Raw genomic sequence first — 23,229 nt, forward strand, 5'->3', positions numbered from 1 at the left:
TCATACGTAGCATCAAAGCTTTGAGTGACTCAAAATCCTCATAGTATTCATCGACCGAAGAGGTTTGGACTAATTTATTAAAGCTACCAACAAAATTTTCCAACACGGGATTTTCGAATCTAACACATAGATGAAGAGATAAATCCTTCCATGTAATTCTATTGCGATTAACTTGAAAATTTAGAAACCATTTCTCAGCCTTACCTTCCAGATAGATGGCAGCTATGTCTACCTTTCTGTGTTCTTCAATATCATTGAGTTGAAAATAACGTTCACTTTTCTGAATCCAACCTCTGGGGTTATCTCCATCAAATCATGGAATATCGATCTTAGGAATGCGATGATGCTGATTAAAGAAGTTATAATGATGAGAATAACTTTGGTGTTCATCATCCTGGTGATGTGAACCACCTGTATCTTCAGTACGATGATTATTGTTGGATTTACTGAGTAGCTGAATCAGATTGCGATTATTTTCTTGTAGACTTTCTGATGCAGCATCTTGATACCTTTCCTAATTTTGGTCTTTTTAGATTTCCTTTTTCTTTTATAATTCCTTTTCTTAGATGTTTGATTTTTAGGAAAGATAGGTTCATATAAATAAGGGATTGTAAGATAGTTTTATTCATTCAGTTTTAAGAGATAATACACTAGAGTTTTCTCTAAAGCCTTGCATTGATTTGATTCTGTCATCAATTCAAGAGCCTTGCATCGAATTTGATTGAACTCTTCGATTCAAGAAGTCAGGTCTCTAGAAATTTAACCTATATTTCTAGATTGAGCTGAATCACCGTTGATACGCTGCGCCAGGTTGGTATCAGAGACAGGCTACGTTCTTTGTCTGTCACTACAATGGTGAGACCTCGTCGAACACCAGTTCGTACTGCAGCAGAAATCAATCGTGACGCCATTACTGAGCTACAAGCCCAGATGGCTTCCATCACAACTGCCCTCCAAACCCTTCTGGTTCAACAACCAGCACCAGCCGTACGCGAGCATGTTGCTCACGTTAACAGTACCAGAGACGATGTTGATGACGAAGAAAACCCGTTTGCAGACGACGTTAATCCCTTTGCTCCTCTACACACCAACCGTACTCTAGCACCAGATAACGTACCAAACGCAGCAGCTCATATTCATTGGGAATCGGGTTTCAAAACCGAGATACCAGAGTTTCATGGAAATTCTTCAGCTGAAGAACTGCTCGATTGGATAGTCACGGTAGAAGAAATCCTAGAATTCAAACGAGTTCCAATGGATCAATGTGTTCCTGTCTTAACAATGCGTTTTCGTGGCAGAGCAGCTGCCTGGTGGACACAATTGAAGACAACTCGTGCACGTCTTGGAAAACCAAAGATTATGTCATGGGATAAACTTTCATCAAAACTTAAGAAAACATTCTTGCCTTACAATTATGACCAGCTAATGTTTCAGCGTCTCCATACCATCCGTCAGGGAAATCGATCTGTGGCTGACTACTCTACTGAATTTTTTTTACTTCTCAATCGAGTTGATATACAAGACTCTGAGCGTCAACTGGTGGCACGGTTTACAGCAGGATTACGACAACAGATCCAACACACAATCAATCTCTTCCATCCATCAACACTGTCAGAAGCACATCAGCAAGCTTTGACTATTGAGGCGCAAACTAAATTATCCTTCTCATCATGGTCTACTGTTCGTTCTTCTCGACCAAATCAGACTCCGACTGCGACAGATGACGCTATATCTGTCAAAGCAGACACACCCATTGTTCCAGCTCTTGACACTCGACAAACTCAACCAAACTCAATTCGTTGCTTTTCTTGTGGAGATTTAGGTCATCGACAGTCTTCCTGCCCCACTAGAAACAGAAGAGGCCTCCTCCTTGACACTGCTGGTAATGACGTTGAAGTAATTTACGATGAGGAAACTACAGAGCCACAGGATGAAGTAGAGGTTCTTAAAGCAGATAGCGGACCAGCATTAATGTTGCGACGTGTGTGTTTAGCTCCGCGTGGAACAGATATCAACCCTCAACGACATAATCTTTTTCACTCAAAGTGTACTATTGGAGGCAAGGTGTGTAACTTCATAATTGATTCTGGTAGTAGTGAAAACGTCATTGCTGAGGAGGTTGTAACCAAACTTCAATTATCAACAGAACTACATCCTAACCCCTACAAGTTGGCATGGTTGGATCGGAATACTGATGTACTCATAACTCGACGAGCATTGATTTCTTTTTCGGTGGGAGATTCGTATAAGGATCAAATTCATTGTGATATTGCTCCAATGGATGCTTGCCATCTACTTTTAGGACGTCCTTGGTTATCTGATCTTCGAGTACAACATGATGGCTATCGTAATACCTACAGTTTTCGTTACAATAATCGCAATTTCACTCTACAACCTTCTTTGCCCGAGAAACAACATACACCATCAGCTCCAGTCCTTTTCTTGCAGCAAAAAGCTTTTGAAGAAACACTTCGCGAAGAAAGATATGTTCTAATATTGATCAATTCGGTTGTCAGAAAGTCTTTGCCGTCACCTCCAGAACATTTTCAAAGACTATTGGAAGAGTTTCAGGATGTTTTTCCTAATGAGTTACCACCCGGCCTTCCTCCACTCAGAGATATTCAACACCATATTGATCTAATTCCAGATGCTGTTCTTCCTAATAGAGCTCATTATCGTATGAGTCCGAGTGAGCATGAAGAACTTAGACGACAGGTTGAGGAACTTGTGTTGAAGGGATATTTACGTGAAAGCTTGAGTCCGTGTGCAGTCCCAGCTTTGCTTATACCAAAGAAGGATGGATCTTGGAGGATGTGTGTCGACAGCCGTGCTAAATAAAATTACAGTACGCTATAGATTTCCCATTCCCCGTCTCGACGATCTATTAGATCAAATTGGAGCTGCAACGATTTTCTCTAAACTGGATCTTCGAAGTGGTTATCATCAGATACGGATCCGCCCAGGAGATGAATGGAAGACGGCTTTTAAAACTCGCGAAGGACTTTTTGAATGGCTTGTCATGCCCTTTGGCTTGTCCAATGCACCAAGCACTTTCATGCGTGTTATGAATCAATCTCTTCGGCCCTTCATAGGTAAGTTTGTAGTTGTTTATTTTGATGATATTCTCATATTTAGTAAGTCCTTCACTGAACATCTTGCACACTTAAGAGAAGTACTTCTTTTTCTCCGTCGAGATCGACTATTTGCCACACAAAAAAAGTGTGAGTTTGGCTCTCCTGAGGTTCACTTCCTTGGATACATCGTCTCAGCACAAGGTCTAGCCGTCGATCCGAGCAAGGTAGAAGCAATAAAATCTTGGCCTACTCCTACTACTTTATCTGAAACTCGAAGTTTTCATGGTCTAGCATCTTTTTATCGAAGATTTGTGCCGCAATTTAGCAGTTTGATGGCACCTATCACTGATTGTATTCGTCATGATAGTGTCTTCACTTGGACTGCCGAAGCAACTACAGCTTTTGAGATCATTAAGACGAAATTGTTATCAGCACCTATTCTAGCTCTTCCAGATTTTACTCAAGTTTTTGAACTTCATAGTGATGCTTCTAAGTTGGGCATTGGTGCTGTCTTGAGCCAACGCAACAAACCTATTGCCTTCTTCAGTGAAAAACTGGCTGGAGCTCGTCTACGTTATAGTACTTACGATGTGGAATTTTATGCAGTGGTTCAAGCAATCAAACACTGGAGACATTATCTTTTCCATAAAGAATTTGTTCTTTACACAGATCATGATGCTTTAAAACACCTGAACAGTCAAGATAAAATCTCAGCTCACTTAAGAGAAGTACTTCTTGTTCTCCGTCGAGATCGACTATTTGCCACACAAAAAAAGTGTGAGTTGCAGCATCTTGATACCTTTCCTAATTTTGGTCTTTTTAGATTTCCTTTTTCTTTTATAATTCCTTTTCTTAGATGTTTGATTTTTAGGAAAGATAGGTTCATATAAATAAGGGATTGTAAGATAGTTTTATTCATTCAGTTTTAAGAGATAATACACTAGAGTTTTCTCTAAAGCCTTGCATTGATTTGATTCTGTCATCAATTCAAGAGCCTTGCATCGAATTTGATTGAACTCTTCGATTCAAGAAGTCAGGTGGCGCAGCGTATCAACGGTGATTCAGCTCAATCTAGAAATATAGGTTAAATTTCTAGAGACCTGACTTCTTGAATCGAAGAGTTCAATCAAATTCGATGCAAGGCTCTTGAATTGATGACAGAATCAAATCAATGCAAGGCTTTAGAGAAAACTCTAGTGTATTATCTCTTAAAACTGAATGAATAAAACTATCTTACAATCCCTTATTTATATGAACCTATCTTTCCTAAAAATCAAACATCTAAGAAAAGGAATTATAAAAGAAAAAGGAAATCTAAAAAGACCAAAATTAGGAAAGGTATCAAGATGCTGCATCAGGTCCCGCCGGGGAAGAAGGATTCGACCACGAATCTGGAACTGGGTCTGGTGGAACAAAACGTGATAAATAACGAACATTGAAGACATCCGAAGTGTTGATGTTTGCTGGAAGTTGTAGGCGATAAGCATTGTCATTAATTCGTTCCACAACTGTGACAGGACCTATTTTCTTTGCCTTGAGTTTATTATAAGCATGAGCCGGCATTCGATCTTTAGTGAGAAATACCCAAACTTGATCACCTACTTCGAAGAGAACACGACGGCGACGAGAATCAGACGCAGCTTTGTACTTTGAGGAGGATGACTCGAGATTGGTAATAACCTTCGTATGAATCGTATGAATGTTGTCTACAAAATCATCAGCTACACCATGAAGACGTGTACGGTCTGGAAGAGTAGATAAATCCAAAGGACCACGAGGGAGAAGACCATAAACGACCTGAAATGGACTGAACCCTGAACTTCTATTAAGTGAATGATTATGAGCAAACTCTGCTTGAGGAAGCTTTGAGTCCCAAGTTTTAATAGAATCTCCCACAAGGCAGCGAAGCAAATTCCCCAAAGATCTATTGGTCACTTCTGTTTGACCGTCCGTTTGAGGATGATAAGCGGAACTCATGTCAAGGCTGGTTCCTAGTAATTTCCATAAAGACCTCCAAAAATGTCCTAAGAATCGAGAATCCCGATCAGAAACGATGGAAGTTGGCAATCCATGGAGTCTGTAAACCTCTCAAAAAAAAGTGTTGCGACTTGGACTGCATCTGAAGTCTTTTTACATGGAATGAAGTGCACCATCTTGGAGAAACGATCAACAATGACAAAGATTGAATCGAAACCCTTTTGTGTACGAGGAAGACCCATCACAAAGTCCATACTGATGTCCGTCCATGGTTGTGTTGGAATAGGGAGAGGAAGGTATAGACCGGCATTCGTGGAATGACCTTTTGATGTCTGACACACTGTGCAACGTTCGACAAAACGCTCAACATCACGTCTCAATGCAGGCCAAAAATAAGACTGAGAAAGTAAATACAACGTCCGGTCGCGACCAATGTGTCCTTCATTATGTGTTTCAGCAACAAGTTTAAGACGGAGGCTGCAGTCTGGAATGCAAAGACGACTGTCTCGAAAAAGAAAGCCATCGTGCATAGTGAAATCAGAGAAAGACCATTCTGTACGTCAAGAAGAACTCGACCAAAGAAGTCATCAGACTCATAAATCAGCAAAGGTGGAAAATCCCGGAACTGATACATGAAGAACGCTCAGCAAAGAATGGCGACGACTCAGGGCATCAGCAACTCGATTAGAAACACCTGACGTGTGTTTGATAACAAACGTAAATTGTTGCAAGTAAGATATCCATGATGCGTGACGAGCTGAGATTTTATCTTGACTGTTCAGGTGTTTTAAAGCATCATGATCTGTGTAAAGAACAAATTCTTTATGGAAAAGATAATGTCTCCAGTGTTTGATTGCTTGAACCACTGCATAAAATTCCACATCGTAAGTACTATAACGTAGACGAGCTCCAGCCAGTTTTTCACTGAAGAAGGCAATAGGTTTGTTGCGTTGGCTCAAGACAGCACCAATGCCCAACTTAGAAGCATCACTATGAAGTTCAAAAACTTGAGTAAAATCTGGAAGAGCTAGAATAGGTGCTGATAACAATTTCGTCTTAATGATCTCAAAAGCTGTAGTTGCTTCGGCAGTCCAAGTGAAGACACTATCATGACGAATACAATCAGTGATAGGTGCCATCAAACTGCTAAATTGCGGCACAAATCTTCGATAAAAAGATGCTAGACCATGAAAACTTCGAGTTTCAGATAAAGTAGTAGGAGTAGGCCAAGATTTTATTGCTTCTACCTTGCTCGGATCGACGGCTAGACCTTGTGCTGAGACGATGTATCCAAGGAAGTGAACCTCAGGAGAGCCAAACTCACACTTTTTTGTGTGGCAAATAGTCGATCTCGACGGAGAACAAGAAGTACTCTCTTAAGTGTGCAAGATGTTCAGTGAAGGACTTACTAAATATGAGAATATCATCAAAATAAACAACTACAAACTTACCTATGAAGGGCCGAAGAGATTGATTCATAACACGCATGAAAGTGCTTGGTGCATTGGACAAGCCAAAGGGCATGACAAGCCATTCAAAAAGTCCTTCGCGAGTTTTAAAAGCCGTCTTCCATTCATCTCCTGGGCGGATCCGTATCTGATGATAACCACTTCGAAGATCCAGTTTAGAGAAAATCGTTGCAGCTCCAATTTGATCTAATAGATCGTCGAGACGGGGAATGGGAAATCTATAGCGTACTGTAATTTTATTTATAGCACGGCTGTCGACACACATCCTCCAAGATCCATCCTTCTTTGGTATAAGCAAAGCTGGGACTGCACACGGACTCAAGCTTTCACGTAAATATCCCTTCAACACAAGTTCCTCAACCTGTCGTCTAAGTTCTTCATGCTCACTCGGACTCATACGATAATGAGCTCTATTAGGAAGAACAACATCTGGAATTAGATCAATATGGTGTTGAATATCTCTGAGTGGAGGAAGGGGGTGGTAACTCATTAGGAAAAACATCCTGAAACTCTTCCAATAGTCTTTGAAAATGTTCTGGAGGTGACGGCAAAGACTTTCTGACAACCGAATTGATCAATATTAGAACATATCTTTCTTCGCGAAGTGTTTCTTCAAAAGCTTTTTGCTGCAAGAAAAGGACTGGAGCTGATGGTGTATGTTGTTTCTCGGGCAAAGAAGGTTGTAGAGTGAAATTGCGATTATTGTAACGAAAACTGTAGGTATTACGATAGCCATCATGTTGTACTCGAAGATCAGATAACCAAGGACGTCCTAAAAGTAGATGGCAAGCATCCATTGGAGCAATATCACAATGAATTTGATCCTTATACGAATCTCCCACCGAAAAAGAAATCAATGCTCGTCGAGTTATGAGTACATCAGTATTCCGATCCAACCATGCCAACTTGTAGGGGTTAGGATGTAGTTCTGTTGATAATTGAAGTTTGGTTACAACCTCCTCAGCAATGACGTTTTCACTACTACCAGAATCAATTATGAAGTTACACACCTTGCCTCCAATAGTACACTTTGAGTGAAAAAAATTATGTCGTTGAGGGTTGATATCTGTTCCACGCGGAGCTAAACACACACGTCGCAACATTAATGCTGGTCCGCTATCTGCTTTAAGAACCTCTACTTCATCCTGTGGCTCTGTAGTTTCCTCATCGTAAATTACTTCAACGTCATTACCAGCAGTGTCAAGGAGGAGGCCTCTTCTGTTTCTAGTGGGGCAGGAAGACTGTCGATGACCTAAATCTCCACAAGAAAAGCAACGAATTGAGTTTGGTCGAGTTTGTCGAGTGTCAAGAGCTGGAACAATGGGTGTGTCTGCTTTGACAGATATAGCGTCATCTGTCGCAGTCGGAGTCTGATTTGGTCGAGAAGAACGAACAGTAGACCATGATGAGAAGGATAATTTAGTTTGCGCCTCAATAGTCAAAGCTTGCTGATGTGCTTCTGACAGTGTTGATGGATGGAAGAGATTGATTGTGTGTTGGATCTGTTGTCGTAATCCTGCTGTAAACCGTGCCACCAGTTGACGCTCAGAGTCTTGTATATCAACTCGATTGAGAAGTAAAAAAAATTCAGTAGAGTAGTCAGCCACAGATCGATGAAACATTAGCTGAAACATTAGCTGGTCATGCTTATAATAAACTCAAGGCAAAGAAAATAGGTCCTGTCACAGTTGTGGAACGAATTAATGACAATGCTTATCGCCTACAACTTCCAGCAAACATCAACACTTCGGATGTCTTCAATGTTCGTTATTTATCACGTTTTGTTCCACCAGACCCAGTTCCAGATTCGTGGTCGAATCCTTCTTCCCCGGCGGGACCTGATGCAACATCTTGATACCTTTCCTAATTTTGGTCTTTTTAGATTTCCTTTTTCTTTTATAATTCCTTTTCTTAGATGTTTGATTTTTAGGAAAGATAGGTTCATATAAATAAGGGATTGTAAGATAGTTTTATTCATTCAGTTTTAAGAGATAATACACTAGAGTTTTCTCTAAAGCCTTGCATTGATTTGATTCTGTCATCAATTCAAGAGCCTTGCATCGAATTTGATTGAACTCTTCGATTCAAGAAGTCAGGTCTCTAGAAATTTAACCTATATTTCTAGATTGAGCTGAATCACCGTTGATACGCTGCGCCACTTTCCTTGAAACTATCCTTTACATTATCAATTTGTTGAGTAAGATCTGTGGAAAGATTTTTGAATTCTGATCGGAGTTGATTGATAGTGGTTTCATTAGTTGTGGTTTTACCAAGGTCTTTGAGCGTCATTGGAAAACTAGTTAACTACTAAAGGCAGACTAGTTAGGCAGCCCCTGTTATTCACACTGTGACAAAAGCCAAGAGCTAACATGAGTTAAGAAGGTCGGAAAGGTGGCACATCTTATAGAACACTCTTTGAGAAATAAACACCATACGATGCCACTTTGAAGTGAATAAAGGACATGGTTAGACGACCCCATGTATTTGCTTATTGTCAACTTTAAACTTGTAATAGGCAGCCAAAAAAGCCGGAGCATTTACGGATAAGAGGCGAATAACTCGGGGAATGAATCAGAGCGACTCGTTATCTCTGATTACGAAAATCTTGCTTCTGATCTCTTATTTCTACTTTTGTATGTTAATTTAATCACCTTCTTTATACATATTAGTTTTATTTGGTAATCTAATGGATCATGTTTCCTCTATTCACTAGGTACTGGCTTTGGTGCTGAAGGGTTGCCTGAAGATTCGAGTGGTTTTGCATAATTTTATTATAATCTCATCATACACGGTTCCATGGCTCAACTTTTGATTATCTTATGGCACACGATGATTCAATTTACACCTTTTTGCTATGGGTATCTGCATGAAGCATTAATTGGCATCGGTTTATTCTCACCGTGGGTCTTGTTTAGGGTTTCGAAAAAAAGTAGCAGTCTCTCAATTACGTATAAGATTAAATTATGGAGATGTAAGAACTTTTCATCTAGGTGTAAAACATTCACCGATCAAAGTAGAGGAAATGGTTTCTTTATTTTAATCCTCTACCTCATTGTTTTCTCCTAGTTCTTTTCTTACTTCTTTTATTCTAGTTCAATGGACTCAGAACTTGTTCAGGTCCAACAGAAGATGGAGGGTACTTCGATAACTGATAGATTGAGAGCTTTGAGGGAGCCAAATATTTCGACAGAAGATCTTCTACAGGGAGCAGTGCAGTTTAAGTTCAGTTTTTTAGGAAAGGTGTATAGTTCTAAGGTTTATACAGTAAGTGAACTTGATAAAGAACTGAAAAAGCTTTGTCCAAAAAACAAAGACATCTTTATCAAAAGAGAGGAAAATGACTGTTACCTGATAAAGTTTCACACTTCAGATGAATATAATATTGTACTCAAGTTTAGACCCTGATTTCTAGAAGGAGACTTGCTCGTGATGGAGCCTTGGAATCCTCAGATTCCAAAAACTCTAGTGGATTTAACTAAAGTACTTATGTGGCTTCGCCTTTATAACATGCAGCCGGGATTTGTGTATCCAAATATTTTTAATAGCATAGCATCTGCAATAGGAGAAGTGAGTGAACTGGATCCACCTGATTGTGTAGTCCCAAAAGGTAAAGTACAAAAAGCTCTAGTTTTGTTGGATATCAGAGATCCACTCATGAGAGGTTTTTGGATTAACAATGCAGCAGGGGAGGATGTTTGGATTAGATTGTTTTATGAAAAGCATCCTTTCAATTTGTGCGGTTACTGCTATACAATTGACCATAAGGAGCTTGAATGTGAAATTATAGCAACATAACTTTTACAGCAACAGAGGTTATCTCTCATTAACATCAATTCTCGATCCTCCATCATGGACAAACCCAGATAACAGAGGAGTCAAATCTGTAAACCAACATGCAGCAGCTGAATCACTGGAACAAAACTCTAAAGTTATTGAACAAGGTGATCCTCATCAGAGAGTTGAAGATCAAGTTATAGGGGCTAGTTCTTCAAACATGCATGAAGACCCAAAAAACATTCCTTCGGTGCAATTTAATGTGGAAGAGTCCAAAGATGCAGTCTTTTTAAAAGAACAAGATGAAGACAACAATATCAGGAAGATTCCTTTGTCATCTTCTTCTCCAGTAACAGTCGTTGGCTGTAACTCTCAAGGTATGATTGAGGTTTTTATTAATAACAATAAAACGACGAGTCAGTTGAACTATAGACAGGGAAAGAGAATCATATTCGAAGATGGTGGTACAAGTAATACAAAAAATTCATATCAGCATTTGGACCACAATTTTGGGAATAGTAATATTCTAGGAAGCCTGTCTGAAGGTGATGTGGAGAAGCAACCAAGAGCATTTAATTCCTCTATGGGTCAGAAAGGTGGATACTGGTCAAATGTGGATCTGTTAAAATCCTATATTGCTCTAGGCGAACTGGATGTATCATTAGATGATTACAATGTTAGCAATTTAGATCCAGATTCATGTCTACCAGAGCAAGTTTTTAATGAACCACTCCAAGACCTAGTTAATCAAATTGAAGATAATTTGTCTAGTTACCATTCATCTAGCTATAATGTGGATGTCTCTGGTAATGAGCGTGTTAGTTTGGATGAGTTTTTGCCATCTCGTAACTCACATACCTCATTCCATGGAACTGTTTCAGAGCAAAACCACTCTAATAGACGCAAAGAAACTTCTTCGAGCACTGATGGAAGGTATTTCCTCTTCTCAATTTTAAATTTCTCAATACCCATTTTGAATTTAACATTTTATCTCTTCAAACCTGTTTTACTAGTGCATTATTATTTCCCAGTGTCCTATTACAGTTACCCTTCTCTTTTAACACAATGAAGATTGTGTCATGGAATGTACAAGGATTAGCTGGTAAAGAAACCATAGATCATCTAAAAGACATCATTAGAATACATAATCCAGACATCATATTTCTCATGGAAACTAAATGTGGAGCTAATAGAGCAAATTTTTTAACTCAGCCATTTAATTACCCAAATTCCCACTTTGTTAGTTCCATTGGTTTATCAGGGGGTTTAGCTCTTCCTTGGAAAGATTGATTTCCTTGTGTTATAATTTGTAGCAAAGATAACATGGTGCACGTTATCATTACTTCAAATTCTTCAAAACAGGAATGGCTGCTTTCCTGCATTATGGGTCAACACAACTTGATTTGAAAAAATAACACTGGGAATTCTTAAAGGATCTCAGTGAAAATGTTTTTCAATCATGGATTGTCATGGGTGATCTAAATATCCACATTTCAGCAGAGGATGCTTCAACTAGTGTTGCTTCCCTTGATAATTGGATTTGTAGTATTATTAATAGCGCAGGGTTAATGGATATGGGGTTCACTGGTTCAAAACATACCTGGAAAAACAGAATTAATGGAAAAGGTTATAAGAGAGCAAGAATAGATTTAGTTCTGCACAACTCAAATTGGATCAGAGATTATCCATATTCCAAAGTCCTTCATCTCCCTTTCTTAGGCTCTGATCATTGCCCATTACTCTTAAATACTGATACAAAATCAAATAGACCTGGGAATGTGTGGAAATTCTAGACCTAGGATTCAAATTATTCTGATATCATCTCAAATGCATATAAAGTGTCTAACGACCTGGATCTTTCTCAGAAACTCTGTCATTCTAGACACAAACTGTCTAGATGGAATAGAGAGTATTTTGGGCGTAAAGAATTTCATGTCAGGCATTTAAGAGATCATCTTTCTACTCTCCAAACACAACCGTATAGTGAGGATATATCCAATAAGATACATCACACTATTCAAAGTTTAAATCATTGGAAAAAGGTGGAAGCAGATTTTTGGCATCAAAAATCAAGGGATAAGCGGTTAAGAGATTCAGATAATAACACCGCCTATTTTCATACTCTGGCAAATAGAAGGAAAGCAAGGAATCATATTTCAGCTCTTAGAGATGAGCATGGCATCGACATCATTCCTATAATGACCTTCAAAACCTTCTTACCAATCATTTTTCTTCCATTGCTAGGTCAACTAATCCTGTTTTTTCAGAACATTCTTTTGACATCATCTCCCCAATTATTACCCAACAAGAGAACAATTCCTTAGTTTTTATGCCTACATAAGAAAAAATCTTAAATGTCTTAAGAAGTATGCCGAGTTGGAATTCGCCGGGACCAGATAGATTCCTAACTGGGTTATACTTATCACAATCGGCAACGTTGGGAAATGACATTGTGCAATTAGTGCAACAATTTTTCATTAATAAAACAATGCCTGCTTTCATAAACCAAATTGTACCTGTCTGATACCAAAAACTCAGCATCCTAAGACACCTAGTGATTACAAGCCAATTAGTCTTTTTAACATCACTTACAAAATAATCTCTAAGTTTATAGTTACAAGAATGATGCCACTGATGGAGAAAATAATCTCTCCAACACAAGTTGCTTTTGTCCCAAAAAGGTACATCAATGATAATATAGTTATGGCTCATGAATTAATCCACTCAATGAAGAAATCTAAGAAGCAGCAAGGGTTAGTGGCACTTTAATTGGACATGTTGAAGTCATTCGATAGGGTAGAATGGGAGTTTTTTATTAAAATGATGACATCTTTAGGATTCTGTGAAGAATGGTGTACTATCATTTATCAATGTATCTCGACAACGTCTATCTAAATACATTTAAATGGTAGTAATTTCAAGTCATACATTCCTTCTCGAGGACTGAGGCAAGGGGATCCATTATCCCCTTACCTATTTATGATATCAATAGAGTATCTAGGTATATCCTTAATGAGTGCAGAGAACCAAAACTTGTTGATGGAATTCAGGTGGTCAAGAACTCAATTTCTATTAATCACCTTCTATTCGTAGACGACTCCATTCTTTTCTTTCAAGCAGATAGCAAAAGCATTGCTCAAGTTAAATTATGTTTACAGAATTTCAGTAATGTCTCTAGACAACTGATAAATTTTTCAAAATCTTCAGCTTATGTTACGGGTGATCTCTCTCATAATGCTAAGTTATCTATCACACAGAAACTTGGGGTTAAACAACTTTGTACTTCTGATAAATACTTAGGTTTACCAATTCTTTTGGGGAGATCTAAGAAACAATCTTTTAGCTCAGTCCAAAATTCTTATGAAAACAGATTCCAAGGTTGGTGCTTCAAAACTCTGAACCAAGCAGCTAGATCCACTGTGGTTAAGTCGGTACTAAACTCAATTCCTACCCATTATATGATTCCTTTCAATATTCCAAAAAAACTTATTAGGAAACTTGATTCGGCTCAAAGGAAGTTTTGGTGGGGACATAAATCCAACAGGGGATTAAATTTCATTGCATGGAACTCTCCGTGTAGTACGAAAGAAGAAGGTGGACTATATTTTAGGAATCTAGAGCATTTTAACATGGCATTAATTGCCAAGCTAACTTGGAGGTTATGCAATGAAGAAGATAAACCTTGGGTTCAACTTATGAAATCAAAGTATTCCCCCTCATTGCAGCTTTCTGCATCTTCAAGACTTCCCTAATAATTCGTCCTGGATTTGGAAGGGTCTGGAGGTGGGTCTTAATTATGTAAGAAGCTTTCATAGATGGGATGTTCGTAGAGGTAACAAAATTTTAGTATGGTATGATAAATGGGTCAGAGGCTTAAATTCACCACCTACTCCTAGGATACTTTTAGAGAACCAGCTAGGATTGTCCTTGTTTCTGACCTGATGCTAGATAATCCAAGGAGATGGAATGTACAATTAATCTGGTATCTGTTTCCAGATAATACAGCAGCACTAATCTTGCAGATGAACTTAGTTCAACAAGTAAATGATAGGCTTATATGGGAACCAAGTAGGAATGGGGAATTTTCAGTAAAGTCAGCATATAAAGTCTAATCTAACATGAACCCTAATGTTAGGAAAACTTCTGGTATCAACTGGAAAAGTTTATGGAGAATTGATGCACCTCATAAAGTTAAGTTATTTATCTGGAAGTGTCTAAAAGGAATAGTGTCAACTAGATTCATTCTTAATAAATATAATCCTTCTTTAGACACACTATGTCCTAGATGTTCTCAAGCAGAAGAAACATTGCAACACCTACTATTAGATTGTGATCATTCAAGATCAGTGTGGTTATCAATGAACATAAATGTGGCAGCACTTCAACAACAACAAATTTCACTCTCTGATTGGATCTCTAGTTGGTTTCAGACTTGTACTGATTTGAATAACCAACATAGAGATTATTGGATTTTGAAGCTCGTGATCTCGACTTGGTATATTTGGAAAAACAGCTGTTCAAAGTTGTTTCAAAATAAAAATCAAAATGTTCTCTGCACAACTCACTTGATTAATAACATGCTCAAGCAATGCTCACCTGAGGTAGACAGTAAAAAAATAATAAAATAGCAGGAATCTTGGTCTCCACCACAACATAGTGAAGTCAAAATAAATATGGATGCAACTTTTGATTATGTTACCAAAACTTTTGGAATTGGTTTATTAATTCGAGATTCTGCAGGGTACTGCCATGGAGTCAGGTGCAAATACTTCAATGGTGGAGTAGATCCTGAGCAGGCGGAGTGTCTAGCCATGAAACAAGCTATTATACGGGATGGACAATGTAAGTTAAGTAAAGTGGTGTTGGAAAGTGACAACCTTAATGTAATTAACTCTATCAAGCATGCCAATTCCTCAGTTCACTGGATGAACCAAGGAGTAGTAGATGAAATAAGGCATTTGCTCTTTTCTTTTTCTTGTGTTAAGTTAAACCATGTTAAGAGATCAGCTAATAACGTTGCTCACGTAACTTGAAAAAAAAAACAAACTTTAAACTTGTAATTAAGCTTGGAGGAGGCAACAACAGGGGCGTGTATTCAGATGGTGGATCCAAAGCTTAATATCCAAGGACACCTACTATGTGCAATGCTTTGCGCTATATGTCCAATCTAATCTCACGTATCAAAAGACCATAATGAGACCGACAATTAAAAATTAAAAAAGACTATTATCCCTAAATAGAGCATATTAATGTACATTTAATGTACATTAAAAATGTAGCAATCTGTACATCATCAAATTAAGAGAATCTCCAATGCTAGGGGTGAAGATCTTAAAAAGACATGACACATAGGATTTAACATTTTCTTAACAAAAATTAATCTCCAATACTAAGGTGAAGGTTAATGAAAATCATGACAAGGATGTCATCTCATAAGAAGGGGTAAAGGATAAAGTCATATCTTCACCTTCTTCATGACCCTGGATCTATTTACACATCATCAATATTTTATTCTAAAATTAATTTCTTTTAATTAGAAAATATTGTTATTGGGTGATAACTTCAAAGATGTTTTTCCCCATAATTTTAACCATTTTCCAAAATTGATTTTAGGGAAAGAAGACTTTAGCAGTGGAGATGAAAGTTGAGGTAAAATGTCAAATTTTCATTTGTTTTAGCCACATAAGAATTACTCCCAATAAAAAATATTAATAAAACCCGCACATAGGGTGACTTCCACTCTTAGCATTGGAGATGCTCTAATAGATTACTAAACATGTTAGTAAGTTGGAAGGAGGTGATAATAAGGGCCATGCATTCATATGGTGGATCCAAATCCTAACACCCAATAGTGCCACCTAACATAAAATATCCCTTATCAAGAGACCATATGAGACAGATTAATTCATAAATGTTATTATTTCAAAATAGAATGTATTAATTCATATTTAATGCACACTAATGAATGCAGCAATCTGTACACCACTAAATTAAGAGATATTATCATCAATTTTAAACTTGTAATTAAGCCATATAAAGAGGTGATAGTAAGGACCGGCGGAGGATTTACATGGGGGATCCAAAGCCTAAGATCTAAAACCACCTACTATGTGCTAGTATTTAGGTTCCCCGGCCAATTCAATCTCACTTATCAAAAGACCATAAGACGCTGATAATTAATAAAGATTATTATCCTAAAATAGAGTGTATTAATTGACATTTAATGAATATTAATAACTGTCGAAATCTGTACACCATTAAACTAAGAGATTACTGTTAAAAGTAAACTTTTAATTAAGATGGAAGAAGGTGATAATGGTTGTGTATTCAAATGCTAGATCCAAAGCTTAACATCCAATGCCCCTAACTTATGCAAATTCTTCCGTTTCTAATCCAACCTCACTTATGAGAAGACCATATGAGACTCATAATTAATAGAACCTCACTTATGAGAAGACCATATGAGACTCGTAATTAATACCCCGGAATAGAGGGTATTAATTGGCATTAATGCAAATTAATAATTGTAAAAATATTTACATCATGAATGAAATTCAATTAATACAAGAGATTACACATAAAATACCTATAAAAAAACTATATAAATCAACCAGAGAAATATTTAACTCGTATGCTAGATTTAACACAATGAAGAACTTATAAATTAGCTTTATTGTTTATTTTATCCTAGTTTCTTTTCCTCTAATTTCAACAACCATGTGGATGGAAAACAGAGCATATCAAAAACTGAAGAAGATGATACAGAAATCGAAAGGAAACTAAGAATTTTGAACAAAAATCCAATTAAAACCATTACGGTAAGTAATTTTGTATATTTCTAATTTCAATTAGTTCATATCCAAAAATTAAAAAAATTAATGTATTCTTTTTTCCTATATTTTCAATTTCAGACTAAGATTGGTGACATAATAGATTGCATAGATATTTATAAGCAACCGGCGTTTGATAATCCACTGCTCAAAAACCATAAAATCCAGGTAAGATATACAAATGGTTTTTTTTATTTGTTTGTAATGAGAATTAAACCATTTACATCAAGGAAAGATAAAACAAAAAAACAACCATGTTTATTGTTGAAAAATAATTGTTACGTAATGGTTGGGATGGTTATTTGGGATCGATTCGTGGTCTAAACAAGACCACCATTTTTTTTATGGGTGAATCAGTAGACTAATCGACTGGATGCTGGTGTGGAGCTAAAAATCCTCTAAACATCCACATCCTCTTAGTACTGAATAGTTATTTTATTTTTGTATGGTTCTCTTGCAATGTTGGTATTAGTTGTTTACTTGAAGTACTATAATGATAAATTTCCTTACATTATTATATTAGATAAAATGAGAAATGTTATTATTAAATAAAACTGATGGGTTTCTTTACAAGTATATGATGGGCGATTAAGGAAACTTTAGACCTTGATTTTATATTTCAATTACCATTAATTCTTATTTATTACATAAATTTTGATCACCATTCATCCGTAAATTTTAATTTCACGAATTCGATTTGAACATTTAAGGATTCGATTTAAATTCATGCATTCATTCTACGTTTTATACGAGAGTGAGATGGATACATGGAGAGAAAGTTAAGTCTCTTATGGAGAACATGAAGAATATGATAGTAGGCTTGTATTTTTCTAAAAATGAAATGAGCGTGATTTACGTCTATTAAAATATTTGAGATTTTAGTATCGCTTTAGAGAAATATGAGGTTTTTCTAGATATTCAACTTAAAGTTAGAGGTTTAATTTGTTGTATGAATGGGTGAGGTTTTTACCATTTTATCTTTTAATTGTTCAAAACCTATATCCATTAAATAGTTAAAGTCTCTTCCATGAGTGGGTGAGGGTCAAACTCGCGACCTTTCTTGACATCATCATTTCAGGATTGAAGATTTAATAATGGTAACTTAAGGAACTATTTTTATTTTTGAAGATAATAGGAATAAGATAATAGTGATTCAAAAATGGTTGTTTTTGTTAATATGTACCCATTAAGAAGTTAGAACAATTTTACACCACTATATTTCTTTTTGCATCATATAAAAGTTTTGGACAATTTCATTGTTGCAAGCATGTTTTGAAGATTAGTTATAGATGGACATATTCTTGGTATAAGTGTTAAATTTGTGAAATATATGAAGTCTTATATCCAAACCAAGGTCCACGTGTGTTCGAGGATCACATATGACTAAATAAGAGGGGGCATGAGAATAATGGTACTCGAACTTAAATTATAACATTTATTTATTGAATTGTTAGTTTTAGGTAGCCACCAATTTAACATGGTATTAGAATTAAACAAAACAACATGTGAGGTGCAATTTTCCATTGCTTATTTGCTTATAGTTACAATATGAAAAAACCGATACTTACTTATTTCCATTTTGGCCTGAGTTTGATGTCCACAAACTTCAACAGTTAATATCCTTCTTTATCCAAATTTTTACTTTCCACGTCAAAGTTTTTTTTTAAAATATAGGTTCATAATTCAATAATTTTCCATTGTACAGTGATCTATATGAAATAGTTATTTACTAATATGTTTTCCCTATATTTTTTAACAAATTTAACACTTACATATATACAGATGAATCCCGACTCAATTCCAGGAGAGATGACTAATAAAGTCACCTCATCGTCCTCTATATTTGGTGGGATTCAAAAGGAAAGATGCCCTTTAGGAACAGTACCTATTCGCAGAACAACCAAAGAGGACCTGGTGAATGCTAAGAAAATTATAAAGAAAACTAAACTAATCAGTTTAAACAATACTTATCCAAATGCACCTACGACAAACCAGGCAAGTAATATACTTTATTTACATTTTTTTTGGAGCACCCATTTATATTGTTTTAGTAATTAGCTCATTTCATTTGAGATATAAGTATATATGTTATGTTTTGTAGTTTGTCTTTGTTGAAGAAGTCGTTGAAGGGAAACAATATTTCGGAGGCACTGCTTATATGTCTTTACATGACCTTTCGGTATTCCGTGACGAGTTTAGTACTTCACAAATTTGGCTAATCAATGGACCTACCGAACAAATAAATAGCATTGAATTCGGAATAATGGTAGGTATTTTCTTTTAGATTTTAAAATTTGATCATCTAACTCATATCTTTTTTTCTAACAAAAATAGACTCTCACTTTATTTTACGGGGTTATGCTGTAAATTTTTCATAGATGTTCTCACGTTTTTTTTTTTGTTTGTTTGTTTGTTTGGTTTTTGAAGCATGATCCTCTATTATTTGGTGATAGTCGTGCTCGATTATTTAGCTCTTGGACTGTAAGTTCTATTTTAACTCATTTTTCTGTTTATATGTTTATTCAATGTAAGAATTTACCATGGTAATATAAACGGAGTTCCCCGAAGAATGAATTACGGGAGCATATCGTATAAGTTATTATAATAAATCAGCAAAAATAAATTAACATGTTTCAATATATACCTATTTTGAAATGTACTTTTATTTATATTAAATTTGTAAGTATGCAAGGAAAACGAAGAACCGCTCTTTATATCATGAAAATAAAATATCAACTTTCTTATGACTAATATTAATTATAGGCTGATGGACACCAAACAACGGGTTGTTACAATATGATGTGCCCCGGCTTCGTTCAAGTTAATCGTGCTGTAACGTTTGGTCAACAGTTCCAGTCATCAATATATGGGAAAGTATCGTACGAATATTCTTTTATTGTACGCCGGGTAAGAAGTACTTTTGATATTTTACTTTGTAAGTGTATAAGTTTTCTTCGTATACCACGTAAATAGTAAATTCCAACTTAGAATTAAGCTAAAATTTATCTTATTAAAAAATCTAAGGAAATTCTCCATAACTATATACATGACAGGCCGCAATAAGTAAAGACCGGTGGCTAAGCATTGGATTGAGTGCTGAAACAAGTGAACCGATAGGATATTGGCCAAAGGAACTCTTTACACATTTAGCCAAAAGTGCATCAACGGTACGACATGGAGGATTTGCAAGTGCAAGATCGAAGACATCAACTCCGCCGATGGGAAATGGATTTTTACCTCAACTTACCGACTTTAAAAAAACAGCTTTCATGGTTAAAATGATGTATGTAAACGAGACAGGACACATGGTTAACCTAGACCGAAACTCAATGCACACCCACCGTAGAGAAAAACCAGAATGCTACGATATTATGTTGGATGGTCCTTTAGGAGATTTTGATATAACCATGGTGTATGGGGGACCTGGTGGTATATGTACCTAGCATAATGAGACCGTGATAATATTTTTATTATTAGAAAAAAATAATACTTGAGATTATACATATTGTTATAACTTTTTCCCTTAAAAGACAGTCAAAATCATTTTCCTTTTTTTTTTTATTTTGAAATGATCTTTTCTATTGTTTTATCTAAATTTCATCATTTTGTTCATCTAAAGTCGTCTGTGAAAATAATATATTATCAACAACCTAAATATTCAATAACACTGCTCCTTCCGGACTAAAAGTAGCACTGATAGAGCTTACCCACTCTCATATTGGTCGTTGAGCGTAACCGTGCCTTTTCATTGGCTCAGAAGGATACCATTTGTTTCTGTCGAATGAAATTCAGAGCATATGGTGACGGGGCAACGTGCGGTATAGATTAGATGGGTGGTTGTTACACACCTCACGGGTGTCCCTCATTGTTTGTTATGTATGACCTCTGGACCGTCGAGATGTGGGTTTGGAAGGCTGAGTATTTATTTTCTATATTTACGCCGGGTTTATATATTTTTATTTAAATTGTACACCCCCTGGAAATACTAACGGTACCCTCATTGGGTTATATTGTTTAGCATGAAAATTGTTAAGTTATTTGAAAATTTTGCTATCCTTACCCCCTCTTTAAAATTTGTTGTGAAAGATCATAGAAAAACCAAAGGTAACTCAATTTATCAGACAGTATGTTATCAAGACTGTAAGGTTAAAACCTATACTTTGAAGCTAAAATTTCATATCTATACTTTTTGAAAGTAAATACATCAGAACCCAACACTTTATGGACCAGTTGTAGCAATTTAAACGACGACGTAAGGTGATTGCAAGCGAGAAAGAGGGATAGAAATAACTAAGTGGTAAAAGTCTTATGAACTTGGGGAAGAAGTGTGTGATAGCACTTCACTTTTAATGCTAGTATACTTGGACGGTGATCGGGATAAACGAGAAAAGTAAAGAAAAATTGCTTCAATTACGGCAACCATTTAATCTAACCGTTAATATACACTTCAATGAGTTCAATATGTATCTCCATCAATAAATTACCATATGCTTTAAAAACCTCTTGTAACTAATTTGTTTTTCACCGAAATTAACCCTAAGGTTTACAACAAGATAATATAACTAATGTGTTTCTTCTATATTTAAAATTACATATTTGTTCTTATCAGCTTTGAAATTTTCTCTTCATTTTATCTGCTCTGCTACCTCTTGAAGATGTCGTTTTTTTGCACCCTCCCTCTTTGGTGTAATAAGAAGAGAAGAAATCAAGATAAACAAGGGTTTATTTGATTATGGTTGGTGAGGTTTAGGAAAATTAGAGGTTAGAACAAATAGGTTTTCCCAAAGTTTTTCTATTTGGATCTTTGAAGAGAGGAGAGAAGAAAAACAACTCCATATTTTCGTGAGTTTCAAATGAAGGAGAAAAAATGAGGTTGTGTTTCTATTTCTCTGTCTGGGATATGAAGGTTTTACCGATCTGATGGGGTACGGAGAGAAAAAAACTTTGTATAGATAAAGTGGTATTATTAGTATTTCTAGGGGGTACATATAGGAATTCCCTCTTCTTTTGGTACGCTCGGACTGCTGATCTTAACTTAGATTGTGTACAAGAATTCGCAAAAAAAATACTAATACGATGCTATCATAAAAAAAAAATATCTAATTTTAAATTTTTCTAATCACTACAGGGAAAAAACTCTTGTAATCAATACTTCCTCCGTCCTAAATTAGATGACCTAGTTAGTTTTAAATTTTGTCACAAAATAGATGACCTATATCATCAAACAATGAGATACTTCTAAAATTACCCTTTTAATTGATTATTATTAGTGTAAAAAATATGTATAAGTTGATAGTCATGTTTATATTCTTATGTAGGTATTTTAAAATGCTTTCCAATGGCACAAAAAGTTTACGAATATCCGTTGCATAATCTAAGAATTGTGCAAACTCCAACTAGGTCATCTAATTTGGGACGTAGGGAGTATTATTATAGCATGACGTGCTTGTGTGTATTATGATTGTGACTAGAGGTGTAAAACGTGCTTGTGCGTCTGTTGATGGTGGTTTTAGGACAAGGGGTAAAACTGTAAAACCTTACTATAGCATGACGTCACCGGTGACACTAAACACATTTATTAGAGCATTTAACGTGCTTATGTAAAAATTACCAGGGTACCGTTTTTCAAACACTAAATTAGGGTTTCGATACACAAAACCCTAAGTCTAGGCATACCGCACAACCATTGTGCAAAAGCATGGCAAACATGCCAAATGCATGTACCGTGCAATCATCGCGCAATACATAGCAATTGCACGTACCGTGCAATCACTGCGCAAAATCATGGAAATCATGACACTCACACATACCGCAATCACTGCGCAAAAGCATGGCAAGCATGCCAGAATACACGTACCGTGCAACCATCACGCAATACATAGCAATTGCACGTACCATGCAATCACTGCGCAAAATCCGCCACACGCGCCATTGGCACATGCCAAGCAACTCTCGCAACCTGGCATGCCAAGCCGTGCAAACCAAGGCCAAAGCTGCCACACGCGCCATTGGCACATGCCAAGCAACTCTTGCAACCTGGCATGCCAAGCCGTGCAAACCAAGGCCAAAGCCGCCACACGCGCCATTGGCACATGTCAAGCAACT

At 36.5% G+C, this 23,229-nt stretch overlaps 1 protein-coding gene across 1 annotated transcript; it reads left to right on the plus strand.

The window, feature by feature from the left end:
* Window positions 1-852: 852 nt before the first annotated feature.
* Window positions 853-3,780, plus strand: LOC113316766. The gene is made up of 3 exons (XM_026564915.1): window positions 853-2,715; window positions 2,771-3,682; window positions 3,772-3,780. The coding sequence occupies exons 1-3, from the start codon at window positions 853-855 to the stop codon at window positions 3,778-3,780; spliced, it is 2,784 nt and encodes a 927-aa protein (XP_026420700.1).
* The last annotated feature ends 19,449 nt before the right edge of the window (window positions 3,781-23,229 follow it).

Source organism: Papaver somniferum, chromosome 10 (genome assembly GCF_003573695.1).
Source record: "Papaver somniferum cultivar HN1 chromosome 10, ASM357369v1, whole genome shotgun sequence".
Taxonomy (NCBI): domain Eukaryota; kingdom Viridiplantae; phylum Streptophyta; class Magnoliopsida; order Ranunculales; family Papaveraceae; genus Papaver; species Papaver somniferum.